This window comes from Pristiophorus japonicus, chromosome 9 (genome assembly GCF_044704955.1).
Source record: "Pristiophorus japonicus isolate sPriJap1 chromosome 9, sPriJap1.hap1, whole genome shotgun sequence".
In the NCBI taxonomy this organism is placed as follows: Eukaryota; Metazoa; Chordata; class Chondrichthyes; family Pristiophoridae; genus Pristiophorus; species Pristiophorus japonicus.
In genome coordinates, this window is record NC_091985.1 from 85,046,179 (window position 1) to 85,062,692 (window position 16,514).

The 16,514-nt window shown below is 44.1% G+C and overlaps 1 protein-coding gene across 1 annotated transcript in view; it reads right to left on the minus strand.

Moving 5' to 3' along the window:
* LOC139273124 (neurexin-1-like) overlaps positions 1-16,514 on the minus strand; it is a 2,375,046-nt gene that overhangs the window by 1,242,275 nt on the left and 1,116,257 nt on the right. Inside the window, exon 10 of the mRNA XM_070889537.1 lies at positions 13,124-13,150. Within this exon, the coding sequence (XP_070745638.1) occupies positions 13,124-13,150 (27 nt within the window). The remainder of the gene's footprint in view (positions 1-13,123; positions 13,151-16,514) is intronic.

Here is a 16,514-nt window from a genome sequence, read left to right on the forward strand (position 1 = left end):
CAGAAGGCAGTCACACCCCTTAGGTTAAATACTTTAAATTTGGTATATGGTCAGGGACAGGAGGGTGTGGCTACTAGTGAGGCAGGTATGGGGATCCAGAAGGTAGCATAGGAGGAGCCTCAGCCCTTGCATCCAGGGGTATTCAGCATTTAGGAAGGATAGACAGAAAGGAAAAGGAGGTGGGGTGGTGTTGCTGGTTAAAGAGGAAATGAATGCAATAGTAAGGAAGGACATTAGCTTGGATGATGTGGAATCTATATGGGTGGAGCTACGGAATAGCAAAGGGCAGAAAACGCTAGTGGGAGTTGTGTACAGACCACCAAACAGTAGTAATGAGGATGGGGACAGCATCAAACAAGAAAGCAGGGAAGTCTTACTGCAGTTGTACAGGGCCTTGGTGAGGCCTCACCTGGAATATTGTGTTCAGTTTTGGTCTCCTAATCTGAGGAAGGACATTCTTGCTATTGAGGGAGTGCAGCGAAGTTTCACCAGACTGATTCCAGGGATGGCGGGCCTGACATTTAAGGAGAGACTGGATCAACTGGGCCTTCATACACTGGAGTTTAGAAGGATGAGAGGGGATCTCATAGAAACTTATAAGATTCTGTCGGGACTGGACAGGTTAGATGTGGGACGAATATTTCCGCTGATGCAGAAGTCCAGAACCAGGGGACATAGTCTTAGGATAAGGGGTAGGCCATTTAGTAGAAACTTCTTCACTCAGAGAGTTGTTAACCTGGTGAATTCCCTACCACAGAGAGTTTATGATGCCAGTTCATTGGATATATTCAAGAGGGAGTCGGATATGGCCTTTACGGCTAAAGGGATCAAGGAGTATGGAGAGAAAGCAGGAAAGGGATACTGAGGTGAATGATCAGCCATGATCTTATCGAATGGCGGTGCAGGCTCGAAAGGCCGAATGGCCGACTCCTGCACCTATTTTCTATGTTTCTATGCACTTGTCCAACAGGTATGAGGTTGTTGCTCCTTGTGTGGACGAGAGCAGGGACTGCAGGGAGTATGAGCAAACTGATCATAGCACCCTGGTACAGAGGGCCATTCAAGTTGGGGGAGTAAAAATAAATATAATTGTGGTAGGCGACAGTATAGTTAGGGGAATAGATACGGTTCTCTGCAGCCGAGAGCATGAGTCCCGAAGGCTGTGTTGCTTGCCCGATGCCAGGGTTAAGGACATCTCCTCTGAGTTGGAGAGGAACTTGAAGTGGGAGGGGAAAGATCCCGTTGTTGGTCCACGTGGGTACCAATGACATAGGTAGGACAAAGTAAGAGGTTCTGCTGAGGGAGTATGAGCAGCTAGAGGCTAAATTAAAACGCAGAACCACAAAAGGTAATATTCTCTGGATTACTACCTGAGCCATGAGCAAATTGGCATCGAGTCAATAAGATCAGAGAGAGATGAATGTGTGGCTCAAAGACTGATGTGGGAGAAATGCATTTGATTCATGCGGCACTGGCACCAGTACTGGTGAAAGAGGGAGCTGTTCCGTTTGGACGGGCTTCACTTGAACCAGACTGGGACCAGTGTCCTGGCGAATCGAATAACTAGGGCTATAGATAGGGCTTTAAACTAAATAGTGGGGGGAGGGTTCAGTTGGGAGGAAATTTTAAAAGTCGAAGAGAAAGGAAAAAGCAATAGTGCAGGGTAGTGATAGGGTTAATGATAACCAGAGTGTGATAGGAAAGGACAGAGCGTGCAAATATAAGAATGCACCAGAAAGTAGAGTCAGAGTCGATGAGTTGACGGCACAAATAGAAATAAATGGGTATGATCTGGTAGCCATTACAAAGATGTGGTTGCAAGATGACCAAGGCTGGGAACTGAATATTCAGGATTCTTTGACATTTTGGAAGGATAGGCAGAAAGAAAAAGGAGGTGGGATAGCTCTGTTAATAAAGGATGAGATCAGTACAGTAGTGAGAAATGATATTGGTTCAGAAGATAAAGATGCAGAATCAGTTTGGGTGTAGATAAGAAATAATAAGGGAACGAAGTCACTGGTGGGAGTAGTCCATCATCATCATAGGCAGTCCCTCGAAGCGAGGATGACTTGCTTCCACACCAAAAAAGAATGAGTTCACAGGTGTTTCAATGAAGGACCTAATATTCTAGTTCCAGAACTACATCCTGAAGGGTGGAAGATGCTTGTGCATGGATTTTTTTTAATGTGGGGTGGCTGTTGCACACCAGCCACCACACGGGTTTGACAGAGCTAGGTCTTGGTGCAGTGACAAGGGTTATCCAAGACGACTGGAGACTGGAGACCTGCTCTGCTGTAGTCCATAGGCCCCCTAACAGCAGCTACACTGTAGGACAGAGTATAAATCAAGAAATAATGGAGGTTTGTAAGAAAGGTACGGTAATAATCATGGGCGATTTTAATCTTCATATAGATTGGACAAATCAAAATTGGTACAGGTAGCCTTGAGGACAAGTTCAGAGAGTGTATTTGGGATTATTTTTTAGAACAATATGTTGTGGAACCAACCAGGAAGTAGGCTATTTTAGATCTGGTTAAGTGTAATGAGATAGGATTCATTCATGTTCGAATAGTAAAGGATCCTTTTGGGAAGGCAGAAGTGCCTTGGTTGAACATTTCATCCAACAGAAATAAAAACAGAAAATGCTGGAAATACTCAGCAGGTCAGGCAGCAGATGTGGAGAGAGAAACAGAGTTTACATTTTAGGTCAATGACCCTTCATCAGAACTGGAAAAATTGAGAGATGCAACAGATTTTAAGCAAGTGTTGGGGCAGGGAAAGGGTGAAGGAGAGGAAAGAACAAAAGGGAAGGTCTGTGATAGGGTCGAAGGCAGAAGAGACAAAAGGGATGATGATGCAAGGCAAAAGGGGATGGTAATGGGGAGCAACGAATACAGTGTACTAAATTTGATTCACTTTGCTTCCAATTTCCACCCTTCCCTCAACTTCACATGGTCCATCTCCGACTCTTTCCTTCTCTGTCTCTATTTCTGGGGATAGGTGACTGACAAACATTCACTATAAGCCCACTGACTCTCACAGCTACCTGGACTACACTTCCTCCAATCCCGCTTCCGACAAGGGCTCCATTCCATTCTCCCAGTTTCTCTGTCTCCGTCACATCTCTTCTGACGACGCCACCTTCCAGACTAGTGCTTACGATATGTCTTTCTTTTTCTACAACCGAGGATTACCCTCTACCTTGATTGACAGGGCCTTCAACCGTGTCCGTTCTATTTCCCACATTTCTGCTCTCACCCCTTCCCTTCCCTCCCATAACTATGATAGCGTTCCCCTTGTCCTCATTTTTTCATCCTACCAGCCTCTACGTTCACCGGATCATCCTCCACCATTTCTGGCCACCACCAATCAGATCTTGCCCTCCCCATCAAGCATTCTGAAGAGACCGCTTCCTCCGCGACACCCTGGTTACTCCTTAATCACCCCCAGCACCACCTCCCCTCCCCACGGCATCTTCCCGTGCAAGCGCAGGAGATGCAACGTGTGTCCTTTTACTTCCTCCCTTGCCACTGTCCAAGGCCCCAAACATTCCTTTCAGGTAAAACATCGATTGACTTGTACTTCTTTCAATTTAGTATACTGTATTCGCTGCTCACGATGTGGTCTTCTCTACATTGGAGAGACCAAATGCAGTTTGGGTGACTGCTTTTCAGAACACCGCCGTGCAATCTGTAAGTGTGACCCTGAGCTTCCGGTCACCTGTGACTTTAATTCCCACTCTGACCTCTCTGTCCTCAGCCTCTTACACTGTTCAAATGAAGCTCAAGGAATAGCACCTCATCTTTCATTCAGCACTTTACAGCTTCCTGGACACAACATCAAGTTCAACAATTTCAAACTATCACCTCTGCCCCTATTTTTTTCCTTTTTTTGTGTTTCTTTCTCTTTCCCATGGCAGCTGTTCCCATGGATTCTGCCATCACTATTTACACCCTATCTGTAGTGTCTCTGCACCTTGTTACAAACGCACACAAGGCATGTATATATCAGACTCGGTCACTCTGTGACCTTCACTTTATTCCCAGGACCAAGGAGTGCTGACCCTGGGTGGGACCTCCCCTTTTATGCCTGAAAACCCAGGTGAGGAGTGTCTCCTGCAAACTCACCCCCCCCTGTGGTCAGGGTGTGCATTTCAAGGGTGCAGGTACAGTGTGCATGAGTTACAGTTACATAACTATTGTCATTGCAAGATGGTGAAATACATGACATCACCTCCCCCCTTAAGTCTTTTAGTTTCAGAGGTTAAGTCTATCGGGAGGTTGACGCTCTCTCGTGGAGCGTCGCAGTTGTGGCTCTGGTGGCTGAGCCTCAGCACGCGCCTCTGTCACTTGAGGTGATTCCGGCCTGTTCGGGCTGGCCGCTGGGACGTGCATGCTGAGGGCTGTCTTTGTTGCTCGTACGCTGGCAGTAGTGTGGGTGCTATCTCATCATGCTCTTCTTCAGATTCCTCCCTGTCTATGCTGAACCTTGTCTTTACTTGGTCCAAGTGTTTGCGGCATATCTGCCCATTGTTTAGTCTGACCACCATGACCCTGTTTCCTTCTTTGCCGATTACAGTGCCCTCAAGCCATTTGGGTCCCAAAGCATGGTTAAGAACAAATACCGAGTCATCTATTTCTATACACCTCCCCCTTGAGCCTCGATCATGGAGCTCGGTTTGGGACTGGCGCTTGCCCTCAAAAATGTCTGCCAGGTCTGGGTGAATGAGGGACAGCCGCGTCTTGAGTGTGCGTTTCATGAGGAGTTCCGCTGGCGGGACTCCCTTGAGCGAGTGCGGCCAGGACCTGTAGGCTAGCAGGAGGCGCGATAGGCGGTACTGAAGTGAGGGTCCTTGGATGCGTAGCATACCCTGCTTTATGACTTGGACCACCCGTTCCGCCTGGCCATTGGAGGCCAGCTTGAACGGCATTGTCAGGATGTGTTTGATACCATTGCCCGACATAAACTCCTGGAATTCATGGCTGGTAAAACATGGGCCACTGTCACTGACCAGGATGTCCGGCAAGCTGTGGGTCACGAAAACCGTACGCAGACTCTCCACAGTGATATTTGTCGTGCATGAGTTCAATATGATGTACTCCATCCACTTCGAGTATGCATCGACAACGATCAGGAACATTTTCCCCATGAACGGGCCCACATAGTCTACGTGAATGCGTGACCATGGCCTGGTGGGCCAGGGCCACGGGCTGAGTGGGGCCTCCCTGGGGGCATTGCCCAGCTGGGCACACGTCGTGCGCCTGCGAACCCAGTGTTCCAGGTCTGAGTCAATCCCCGGCCACCATACATGTGACCAGGCAATGGCCTTCATTAACACGATGCTAGGGTGCTCGCTGTGGAGTTCCCTGATGAATGCTTCCCTTCCTTTCTGGGGCATGACTACCCGGCTGCCCCATAACAGGCAGGCAGCTTGGATGGAGAGTTCATCCATCCGTCTCTGAAACAGCCTGACTTTCTCGGGGCATGCCCCGTGTGCGGGTGCCCAATTCCCAGTCAGGACACATTTCTTTATCATGGATAGGAGGGGATCCCTGTTGGTCCAGAGTTTGATCTGTCGGGCTGTGATGGGGGAGCCCGCAGTGTCAAAAGCCTCAACGGCCATGACCATCTCGGCGCTCTGCTCCAACGCCCCCTCAGTGGTGGCCAGTGGGAGCATGCTGAGTGCGTCAGCGCAATTTTCGGTGCCTGGCCGGTGCCGCATGGTGTAGTCATACGCAGCCAGAATGAGGGCCCATCGCTGTATGCGAGCTGACGTGTTAGCATTGACAGCCTTGCTGTCAGACAACAGAGATGTTAACGGCTTGTGGTCCATCTCTAGCTCGAACTGTCTACCGAAAAGGTACTGGTGCATCTTTTTCACACCGTACACACGCGCGAGTGCCTCCTTCTCGACCATGCCGTATCCACGCTCTGCCTAGGAGAGCAACCTGGAGGCATAAGCCACCGGTTGAAGTTGGCCGTCATCGTTACCCTGCTGCAACACACACCCAACCCCGTAGGATGACGCATCGCATGTTAAAACCAGTTTTTTTTACAAGGGTCACAAAGTCAACAGTTTCTTGGAACACAGCAGGTTCCTCGCATTATTGAAAGCCTGTTCTTGACAATCCCCCTAAAACCATTCACACCTTTTACCGAGGAGCATGTGTCACGGCTCCAACAATGTGCTTAAGTGCGACAGAAAGTTTCCAAAATAGTTCAACAGTCCCAGGAATGATCGCAACTCGGATGTGTTGCCGGGTCTGGGCGCCCGGCGAATCGCCTCAGTTTTTGATTCAGTGAGCCGGACGGATCCCATCTGCGGCAACCCTCCTGCCCAGGAACTCAACCTCTGGGGCCAAAAACACGCACTTGGCCTTTTTCAGCCGCAAGCCTACCCGATCCAATCGGCGTAGCACCTCCTCCAAGTTGCGGAGGTGTTCCTCGGTGTCTCAACCCGTTATAAGGGTGTCGTCTTGGAATACAACCGTTCCAGGGATGGACTTGAGCAAGCTTTCCATGTTTCGCTGAAAGATAGCCGCTGCCTAACGAATGCCAAACGGGCATCTGTTGTAGACAAATAATCCTTTGTGCATCGTGATGGTGGTCAGAAGCTTGGATTCTTCCGCCAGTTCCTGAGTCATGTAGGTCGAAGTGAGGTCCAGCTTCGTGAACAGTTTCCACCTACCAGCGTGGCAAAATGGTGCTCCACTCTCGGGAGCGGGTATTGGTCTTGCAGCGACACTCGGTTGATGGTGGCTTTGCAGTCGCCACAAATCCTAACCAAGCCATCTGCTTTGAGGACGGGAACGATGGGACTTGCCCAGTCGCTGAATTCAATAGCCGAAATTATGCCCTCTCTGAACAGCCTGTCCAGTTCACTTTCAATTTTCTCACGCATCACATACGGCACCGCTCTGGCTTTGTGGTGCACTGGTCTGGCGTCCGGAGTGATGCGTATCACTACTTTAGTGCCCTTGAACATTCCGACACCGGGTTGAAAGGGTGACTCGAATTTTTGCAATACCTGTGAGCATGAACTTCGCTCCATGGATGAAATGGCGTGCTCATCCCCCCCATTTCCAATTCATCTCAGCTAGCCAACTCCTCCCCAAAAGCGCGGGGCCATTTCCCGGAACAATCCAGAGTGGCAGGTGGTTTTGTAATCCATTATGCATTACCACCAAGTTTGCACTGCCCAGCACTGGGATGATCTCTTTTGTGTATGTACGTACATAGCTGCGTCTCAATGCGTTCCAGTTTGGGCCGGCTAGCTCTGTGTGGCCATAGTCTCTCAAATTGTTGGGCACTCATGAGTGACTGGCTAGCTCCCGTATCCAGCTCCATGTGCACCGGGATGCCATTCAGTAAGACTTTCATCATCATGGGTGGCATTTTAGTGTATGAGCTGTGGACGTCAGTCACATGAACTCTCTGAACTTCAGCATCCATGGTTGTTCCCCAGGCCTCATCCTGCATTGCAGACCCCTCGTCTGGTTCCTCTGTCTCGCAGACTAGCCTCGCGACTGCCTTTTTGCACCTCCTGGCCAAGTGTCCACTGACATTACAAATCCTACAGGTATAAAGCTGGAACCTGCAGCTTTTGGCAGTGTGTCTACCCCCACATCTCCAGCATGAGCTGAGATTGCTGTTGAGGACTATTCCCAGGCATTCCTCTCTGATGGCCCGTTTGGCTGTTTCTAAGCACTCTGATGGAGGGTGTTATTGGTGCCATCACGGGATGCATTGTTCTTTGTGATGGCATGAATTGCCAATCCCCTTTCCATTGTCCCTGTTGCGGGCCCACCCTGGAGCTTGTTGTTGCCTGGGTGGTGTTGAATTGCCCTTGCCTGCCTGCGGGGTTCTGTATCACTTTTACAAAATTAACTCCCTGGTTCATCGCAATGTTAAAACCAGGGCTGCGTGCATAAATTAGCTTGGTCTCCTCTTCCCCTGCCATAAAGGTCTGAGCTATCAACGCTGCCCCTTCTAAAGTCAAGTCCTTATGGTCTTTATGAGCTTCCTGAAAATGCCGGCATGATTAATGCCCTCAATGAAAAAGTCCCTTAACATCTCCCCCTGCAGGCATCGCAGAACTTACAGAGACTGGCCAAATGCTGCAGTTCCGCCATGAAGTCCGAGACGTTTTGACCCTCCCGACGCCAGTGAGAGTAGAACCGGTGCCAGGCCATGTGTACACTACTTGCCGGCTTGAGATGCTCACTGATCAGTTGGCTGAGCTCTTCGAAGGACTTGTCCGCTAGCTTTTGGGGTGCGAGCAGGTCTTTCATCAATGCATAAATCTGTGGACTACAGCTGGTCAATAGATGCGCCCTCCGCTTGTCAGCCGCTGTCTCTTCCAGCCAGTCCTTTGTGACAAAGCTCTGCTGGAGTCTTTCCACAAAGGCATTCCAGTCCTCACCCACACAGTAGCTTTCCTCTGTGCCACCGGTGGCCATTCTCGTGGTTCGATGATTCCCGTTTCTCGTCGCCAAATGTAATGTCTCTGCACCTTGTTATAAACTCACATGAGGCATGTATATATCAGACACGGTCATTCTGTGACCTTCACTTTATTCCCAGGACCAAGGAGTGTTGACCCTGGGTGGGACCGCCCCTTTTAAACCTGGAAACCCAGGTGAGGAGTGTCTCCCGCAAGCTCACACACTGTGGTCAGGGTGTGCATTTCAAGGGTACAGGTACAGTGTGCATGAGTTACAGTTACATAACTATTGTCATTGCAAGATGGTGAAATACATGACACTATCTAGACTCATCTTTTATTTGTTAACGTGCCCCATTACCATCTCATTTTGTCTCTTAATCTCTTCTGCCTTCTGATTTATCCTCAAAGGGGACCAGACACACCTAGCAGTTTCTCTGGAATGTGTATTAGAACCACCCAGCCCAAGTTCTGAATGACTTTACAAAGTGTAATTAGAGCCATTCTGACTATCGACTCCAGACAGGATAGAGCCAACCCATCCCAGCCCAAGTTTCTGACTTTATCCCCCCCACCATAGATGGGGCATTGTGTGTGAGTCACAGACTAACAGGTTTATTGGATATGAAGTAAATAGTGACACACGCACCGAGCTTTCTGAGAATTCGGGTGTGGGTGTAAAGGGGGTGGGGTTGGAAGAACATGATCCATCTTCCCTGAGTTCCCTCTTTCACCTCCTCCCCCACTCTCCCGCATCACCTCTCTCACTCCAGTCTCTCTCTCTCTCGCTCACCCCCAACCCCTCTGGTGTGTGTGTGTCTGCCTGTCTCTCTCTCTCTCTCTCTCTCTCCCTCCCTCTATCCCCACCCCCCCTTGTCTCTCTCTCCCCACCCCACCCCCGTCCCCTGGTCCCTCTCTCTCTCCCCCACCCCCCACTCGCCCGGACTCTCACTCTCCCACCTCCGATGATTTCTCTCCCACAGAAGGCAGCAAAAATGTTTGTGTAGATAATCACAGTGATATTCTAGGCAAAAGTCCGAAAGATAATCCATGTGGCATGGCTGCAGCTCACAATACATGCCCGCCTTCCGGTGTCGGGTTCGAAGAGTCTGCGTATGCGCGGGAGAATGGTGGTTCGCATGCGTAGACGTCGGGGGCGGAATTCAGGACATGCTGCCGCAGAAGGACGCTCAAAAAAACCAGTCCAAATAATCACACTGTAAAATCTGTTACACGCTAACTTTTTCCAGAGTCATTAACTTGAAACGTTAACTCTGTTTCTCTCTGCTGCCTAACCTGCTGAGTATTTCCAGCATTTTCTGTTTTTATTTCAGATTCCAGCATCCGCAGTATTTCGCTTTTATCTTTCATCCAACAGGTAGTTTTGTGTCCAGAAGCTTATGAAGTAACCTGATGGTGCACATCAGTTATGTAGCTATCTTTAAGATGAAAATATACGCCATATTATGTCTACAGAGGTTTTAAGTGTTAGCAAAGGTTTTAAAAAATATGATGGGGGTTACCATCTTTCTTATTAGTTGGCCCCGATCTTGGTTAATGACTTGGAGAATAAATATAATCAGAGGTTGAATAACATGTGTCTTTAATGTGTTGATTATCCCATTCTTACCTCTCCGTGTGTCAGGGATCTTATTGTCCAAAATAAACCTACTATTTTCTTACCACATGACTTATTTCTTTGAAAAAATAAGTTTCCTGGATCTATCTTATGGATCAGAGACCACTACGGAAATTAAATTGTGAGCCATAACATTCATAATTGGAATGGATCCATTGGTAATAATCTGTGTTTCATATCTGCAGGGTTGAGTTCTTGGTTTGAGTTACTATTGTAAAGTAAAGAAGTATTTCAGTTCAAGATGGAAATTTTCTTTGTTTCATGTACCTAATTGGAAATAGGAAATGTGAAAATCAAGGGAATTGGCTGCGGAGGTTGATTTCTGAATTTGCCATGCCTAATGTCCAAAGCTATGAACTCTAATTGAGGTGGAGTCTATTGATGTTGATGCCAAAAAAGCCAGTTAAGTTGTGACATTTAAAAGGAGCTGGCAAAATGGAGTAAAGAAAGAAACACTTGCATTTATATAGCGCCTTTTACGACCACCGGACGCCTCAAAGCACTTTACAGCCAATGAAGTGTTTTTGGAGTGTAATCACTGTTGCCATTTAGGATGCGCGGCAGCGAATTTGCACACAGCAAGCTCCCACAAACAGGAATGTGACAACAACCAGCTCATCTGTTTTTCTGATGTTGATTGAGGGATTAATATTGGCCAGGACACCGGGGATCCTCCTCCTCTTCAAAACAGTGCCATGCGATCTTTTATGTCCACCGGTTTAACGACTCATCCGAAAGATGGCATCTCCGACAGTGCAGCACTCCATCAGTACTGCACCGGAGTGTCAGCCTTGATTTATGAGCTCAAGTCTCTGGAGTGGGACTTGAACCCACAACCTTCTGACTCAGAGGTGAGAATGCTACCCACTGAGCCACAGCTGACATTAGGTAACTGACCATAATTCAAATTTGCTCCAGTATACACAAACTGTGCATGAATCATGGCACATGGAGGAATAATTGAACCTTTGGAACTCTCAGTGACTCATAGTGCTGAAGTTATTCTCCATGATACCTTGATTATTACTTCCAATTTCACTTACCTGATCCTATGCAGTTGGTGGTGTTGCATTGTGCTTCTGAACATGCATCTTTGACCATTGCAGGTAGTTCCATACTTTTAGTTGAGGCTGCTGTAGTGATGAGCAGCTTAAGGGCCGAAATCTGTTTCAAACTATTTCCTGATTTCTGACGTACCTTCCCCTTTAAGCTGTATTTGAGAATTGTCAGCATTGGGAGTCTGAGCTAGAACAATTAAAATTAGATGGGAGCTGTAGAGAAAGCATGCATCTGTGCCAGACCCATATGGTCTCACTGCTCTCTCAGTGGTGATACAATATATGTGTACCTGAAGCTCACCTGAGTCAGAATGAGGAGAAATACGACAAGTAAAATAAAACTTTTTTCCCCTTGGGGAGGGAGGTTTTAAAAGTAACCTTTTAGGAGACATAAAAAGGAAAAGCATCTTCAGGAAAGTCAGATCTCAGGTCGGAAAACACATTATATCACCCCATGTCTTCACGTGAGGTATAAGAACTGAAGGTAAACAGCAACATCAGTGGTTATAACTGCTGCCTCAGTCGTCCTAATTTGATGATGTAATCTGCCTTTTGCGCCTTCTGGGTGCTAATCTTATCCCAAGTGGGAATGTGTGTTGCAAGAAACTGTAGTAGGTTTGTAATTACAAATGTACATGACATCATAAATACACTATGAAATTATCATGTCACCAACTGTATATATCCTACCAAATATAAAATACTTTATTAAACTATGTAAATGAAGGTAATAATAAATGAACACTGAACCAACAAATGATCCAATTTATAGACTGTCCTGGGCAGTAAATGTGAAAAATCCATGACCAGATGGCAGCATCCCTCCTTTAAAAATGAAAGCTGTGAGAAGTTAATACTATACCTACCTCACATTTAGCTTTTTTAAACAGGTTTCATTTGAGATGCATGCGCACTTTCTTATTACCATTGTTAATGAGAGTGATAGCCTTACCAAAGCTTATTTTCAGTTAGTTTCTGCACTTGACTAAAATAGGATGCAGGCATTCACAGAAACTATTTCACGAGAAATGCTTGAAGACAGTACAAATGTGTGATAATTCAATTAGGAACTGAATATTGAAAAGCTGTTGTATCTTGGCTCTTTTTCTGAGAATTGTTAAATAACCTTTTTAGTCTGTTTACAGGGTGACAAAGTGATAACAATTTTGTGCAACTGGGAAATGATGTTAACAAATATACCACCAATATTATTTTTCAAGGACATTGAAATATGTTATTTCCTAGCATTCATCAAAGTTATTAAGTGATTTGATAAAAATCTCAGAATCCTTTTGGCATGTTTTATGCTGCAAGAAATGATTGCCAAGGGCCTATTCTACAAGTGTAATTATTAGAAGAAAAGTCACAATCCTTTCCTTTTCTACATTTTAAAATCCTTCAAATGTCATGCAGAGAGGTATATTTTTCCATGCATTATCTGAAACACATTTAAATTGGAGTCATGCTTGTTAAGTATTAAACTAGCTGTATTTGTGATTCCATCCTACCATTGATGTGCAGTAAACAGGGTGTAAAAAAATATTTCTTCAAATGGAGTTTTGGGAATATGTAGATCCACACTCAATAGACTAGATTGTACAATTATCTTAATCTTTTCAAAATAGTATACAGTACATTATGCTATCTTACTTTGCTGTAAATTGCTCTTGAACAACAAAGACTTTCAGAATTAAAGGCATGCCTTTATCTCCACAATTTCACACACATCACTGAATAAATCCAAGTCTCTTTGCTAAATCATATCAAAAACTACTTGAGAGAAAGATTTTGTTGAAAAAATGCATTAAAAACATTTTTTAACACCCTGACAAGTGTCTTGTAGTTTTCTACTTCTAAGCAGATCAACACATTCTCAATTTCTTAAAATACATTTGTGAGTCTATGAAAAGAGATAATCCTACGTTTACAAATTGTTTTAAAAGTAGAAGAGAAAGAGTGAAAAAGCTTTGAACAGCAACTTACTGTTATTACAGTTAATCCTGATACAGTCTAGATAGGGAAGAATAGATGAAAAATGAAATTATATCCTTCAAGGTAACAGCTGCAGACATCCAAATAAATCACATTCCACCCTTCCGGGGACAGACACACGCAAATGTGGCCATTTTACTGTGGACATTCCTATGTACTGTTAACAAATCTTAATAACAGAGTGGCTTTTGCACTATATGATCTATTATTTGTCCTACTTTTAAGTATTTAATTAAAATAAAACATAAGATGGCCACCTGCAAACATCAGCTACATGATCCCCAAACCTAGATAAAAATAATATTTTTGTCATGTCAAAGATATTTGACCCAGACAAACCACAGACCTTTCCTCACATGTGAAAGAACACAGCTGTCCACTTTGAAAAGAAGCAGTGCTCCGTCATACTGGGGTACAAGTAGTAATTTGGCAAGATCACATATCTTTCACCACTATTAGATTCTTCAAAGGTTTAAAACAAAGATTACATTAATTTGTTTGGACAAAAGGATTGAAAACTAAAACCTGAAGTGTACCAGAGATATAGGAAAGCACCTTAAATGTAGAAAAAGTGCATGTTCATTGTGCGTTTGTGTGAAGGCACAATATTACTAAAACAAATAAATGTTACAGTTGGGAACAAAAATCTCTGAATTAGAACTTGCAAAATGCTGAAAATCATCCAAATTTTAAAAATACTTTCAACAAATATCTTTTGCAGCCGTTAAAAGATTCAAACATACAACTTCCCTTCGCATTGAAAGAAATACAAAAACTGAAAGTTTTGTTAACTATGGAGATAGAAATAATACATTTAAAGAGTTTCATATGTTCGACAGCAAAACATTTAGGCAGGTGTGTGCCACTTGATTAAGATAATCTTAAACACCCTTGAAGAATTTCAATCATATAAATTCCAGGTTAATGTTCATGTAGCTGGGTTTGTCATGTGTCGTCAACCGCAACAGAAAAGTGGTTGCAAACAGCCAAAGACCAAAGTGTACACATCTCCTTACAAGAAATGCTGTGCTTTTAAACACCTCAACAGCTATTTTAAAACATATTGATTATGAAACAAGGAAAGTCATACTTTGAGTCACTGGAAATGATACCTCAAAAATCCAAAAGGAGATTCTTGCAGTACTCCTGTTATTTAACTAAGAGGGTAATGGATACAAGCAAACATTCCAGTAATAGCATGGTCAACCGTGGATATGTTTTTCATAACATAAGTGTCTATATTTGATGGAGATTGCTTATTTTATTTGGAGCTCATTAAAATAGTGCTCTGAACGGCCAATTTTATTTTCCATGTTGTCTCCTCACCGGTACCTGACAACACAAGTGCAGAGCAATTTCCCAGTTTAAAAAAAAGCAAAAAGATTTAATAGAAGAAAGTGACTCAGGCAGAAATTGCTGCATGTAAAAGTCTGTGATATTAATCTGAATGATGTTGAAACTGCTTCATGACCAATAAATTAGGTTTCCTTTTTAGAATATAGGTAAAAAGAGAATTATAGTCTCATTCGAAATTGCTAACATTTAAACTTCTGTAATGAACCCAAAATCAGAGTTAAAACTAGGCAATTATTCCATTCCATGTTGTAAAGATTTTCATTACGGGGGTTGTATCCAAGAAAATAATAAAAGTGCATGAATATTGTTGGACAACTGGCTGGGATTGAGAAATGTGTTAAGCCAGGCAATAACAGGACCTGTTGCAAAGAACAGGATGTCAGAGGCAAAACAGAAAGCAGAAACAAATGACAATATGTAGTTGATCATAGGGCAAGGAATATTGGGGAGTCAGGAGGGAAGTACGTGGTGTGGGTGTTCACAATTCAGGGGCTTCTGAGGTCAAAGAACATTGGGGAGCTAACTAGACCTTGAGATTTTTCACCTCCCTCTGATTTAAGGTTGTTTACAATGCTCCATCTAAGTGATTGGTATTATTCACTTGACACTGCCCTTGGCATTTTTCTTTGTGTGGCTGTGGGAAGAATGAATTATTCCTGTCAATTTCAGAAAATGACAGGAACCTAAGGGAAATCCTTTTTTTCCAGAGTTACTGTGTCTTGTTTTGAGTGGGAGTGTACTCTTTCGGCACAGTATGCCACTTCAAAGGCAGTAAATAATACTTTGGTAGAATATTTTTATACTGACAAATTTTGACAGTAGGACTTAGTGATACAAACAAGCACTGGTTAAAAGTATTTGGAAGTAAGGAAAAAAATTGCTGTTTGCCTTGTAGTTTGTTTGAGTTATCTACCACAATCGAGAGCAACAGGTGGTATTATAAAGTATGACACAAACCTCAAGAGACTTATTAATCCCACTTGCGCCTAAAGATTATATTAAAACCTTCAAACTCCAACCATCTAGTAATTTAATAATATATGCAACAAGTGTTAAGAAAAAAATATAAAAATTCACTTGATGGCCCAGTAAGAACTATACTTCTCATTAAAAAAACTTGAATTTGAATCACCCTCTCGTATGATGGTTACAATCAGGCCACCTTGCAACACCAGGGGTAAACTTTGCCAAATTTACAGGAACCATCTTGAGGAAGAGAGGAGAACAAGAGCCTCTTCATACACCACACAAGCATGCGTTCATTAATCTGACCAATTACCAAAACTGATAAACCCTGAAATTCCAGGGGTAAGAAGTCATATTTCCAGAAACCAGCTGGAATGTGGGACAGATCCTGACTTTGCTGCAAATCTGGTCATTTGGATCGGAGCTTTAAATTCCAGTTCAGGGGAAAGCATAGGCAGATCTTCCTTGTGCAGGGAATCATTTCATTGCAATTACATTGTGTGACAAGGAGGAGAGGGAGATGACTTTTTTGGTGAAATTTTTGAATGTACTTGCACCATATATTAGGAAGGGAATGAGCAACAGGGTCATAGTTTTGCCGTGTAATATATGAAAATACATTATGCATTCATTAGACAATTGTTGGAAAGACAAGATCATTCATTATCTCAGATATTCTACACTTACGAATATGAATGAAATGGAGATGCAGCAGATTTCATCAGCACTGCAAATTCATCTCCATCAACCCAAAGAGGTGTTTTTAAGCATAATTATATTAACCGTGGTGTACAGGAATGCAAGCACATGCAATACCTGAAATGTGTGCATTTTTCAATTTTTTTTCTTTTAAGTATAAATTCCCTCTATTTAACCCATTTTCCCTAAAAAAAGATGTTTGAGACTAAAGCAAGCATTTTCACTGTAAAAGAGGCTGCACATTCTTGTTCGCATGGCTGTTTGCTTAGGGCCGCAGACCTTGGCCTTTGAAGGGTTGTGTACCATCTTTTGATCCTAAACAAGTGCGTAGCTATCACCACAATACAATAAAATGAACTTG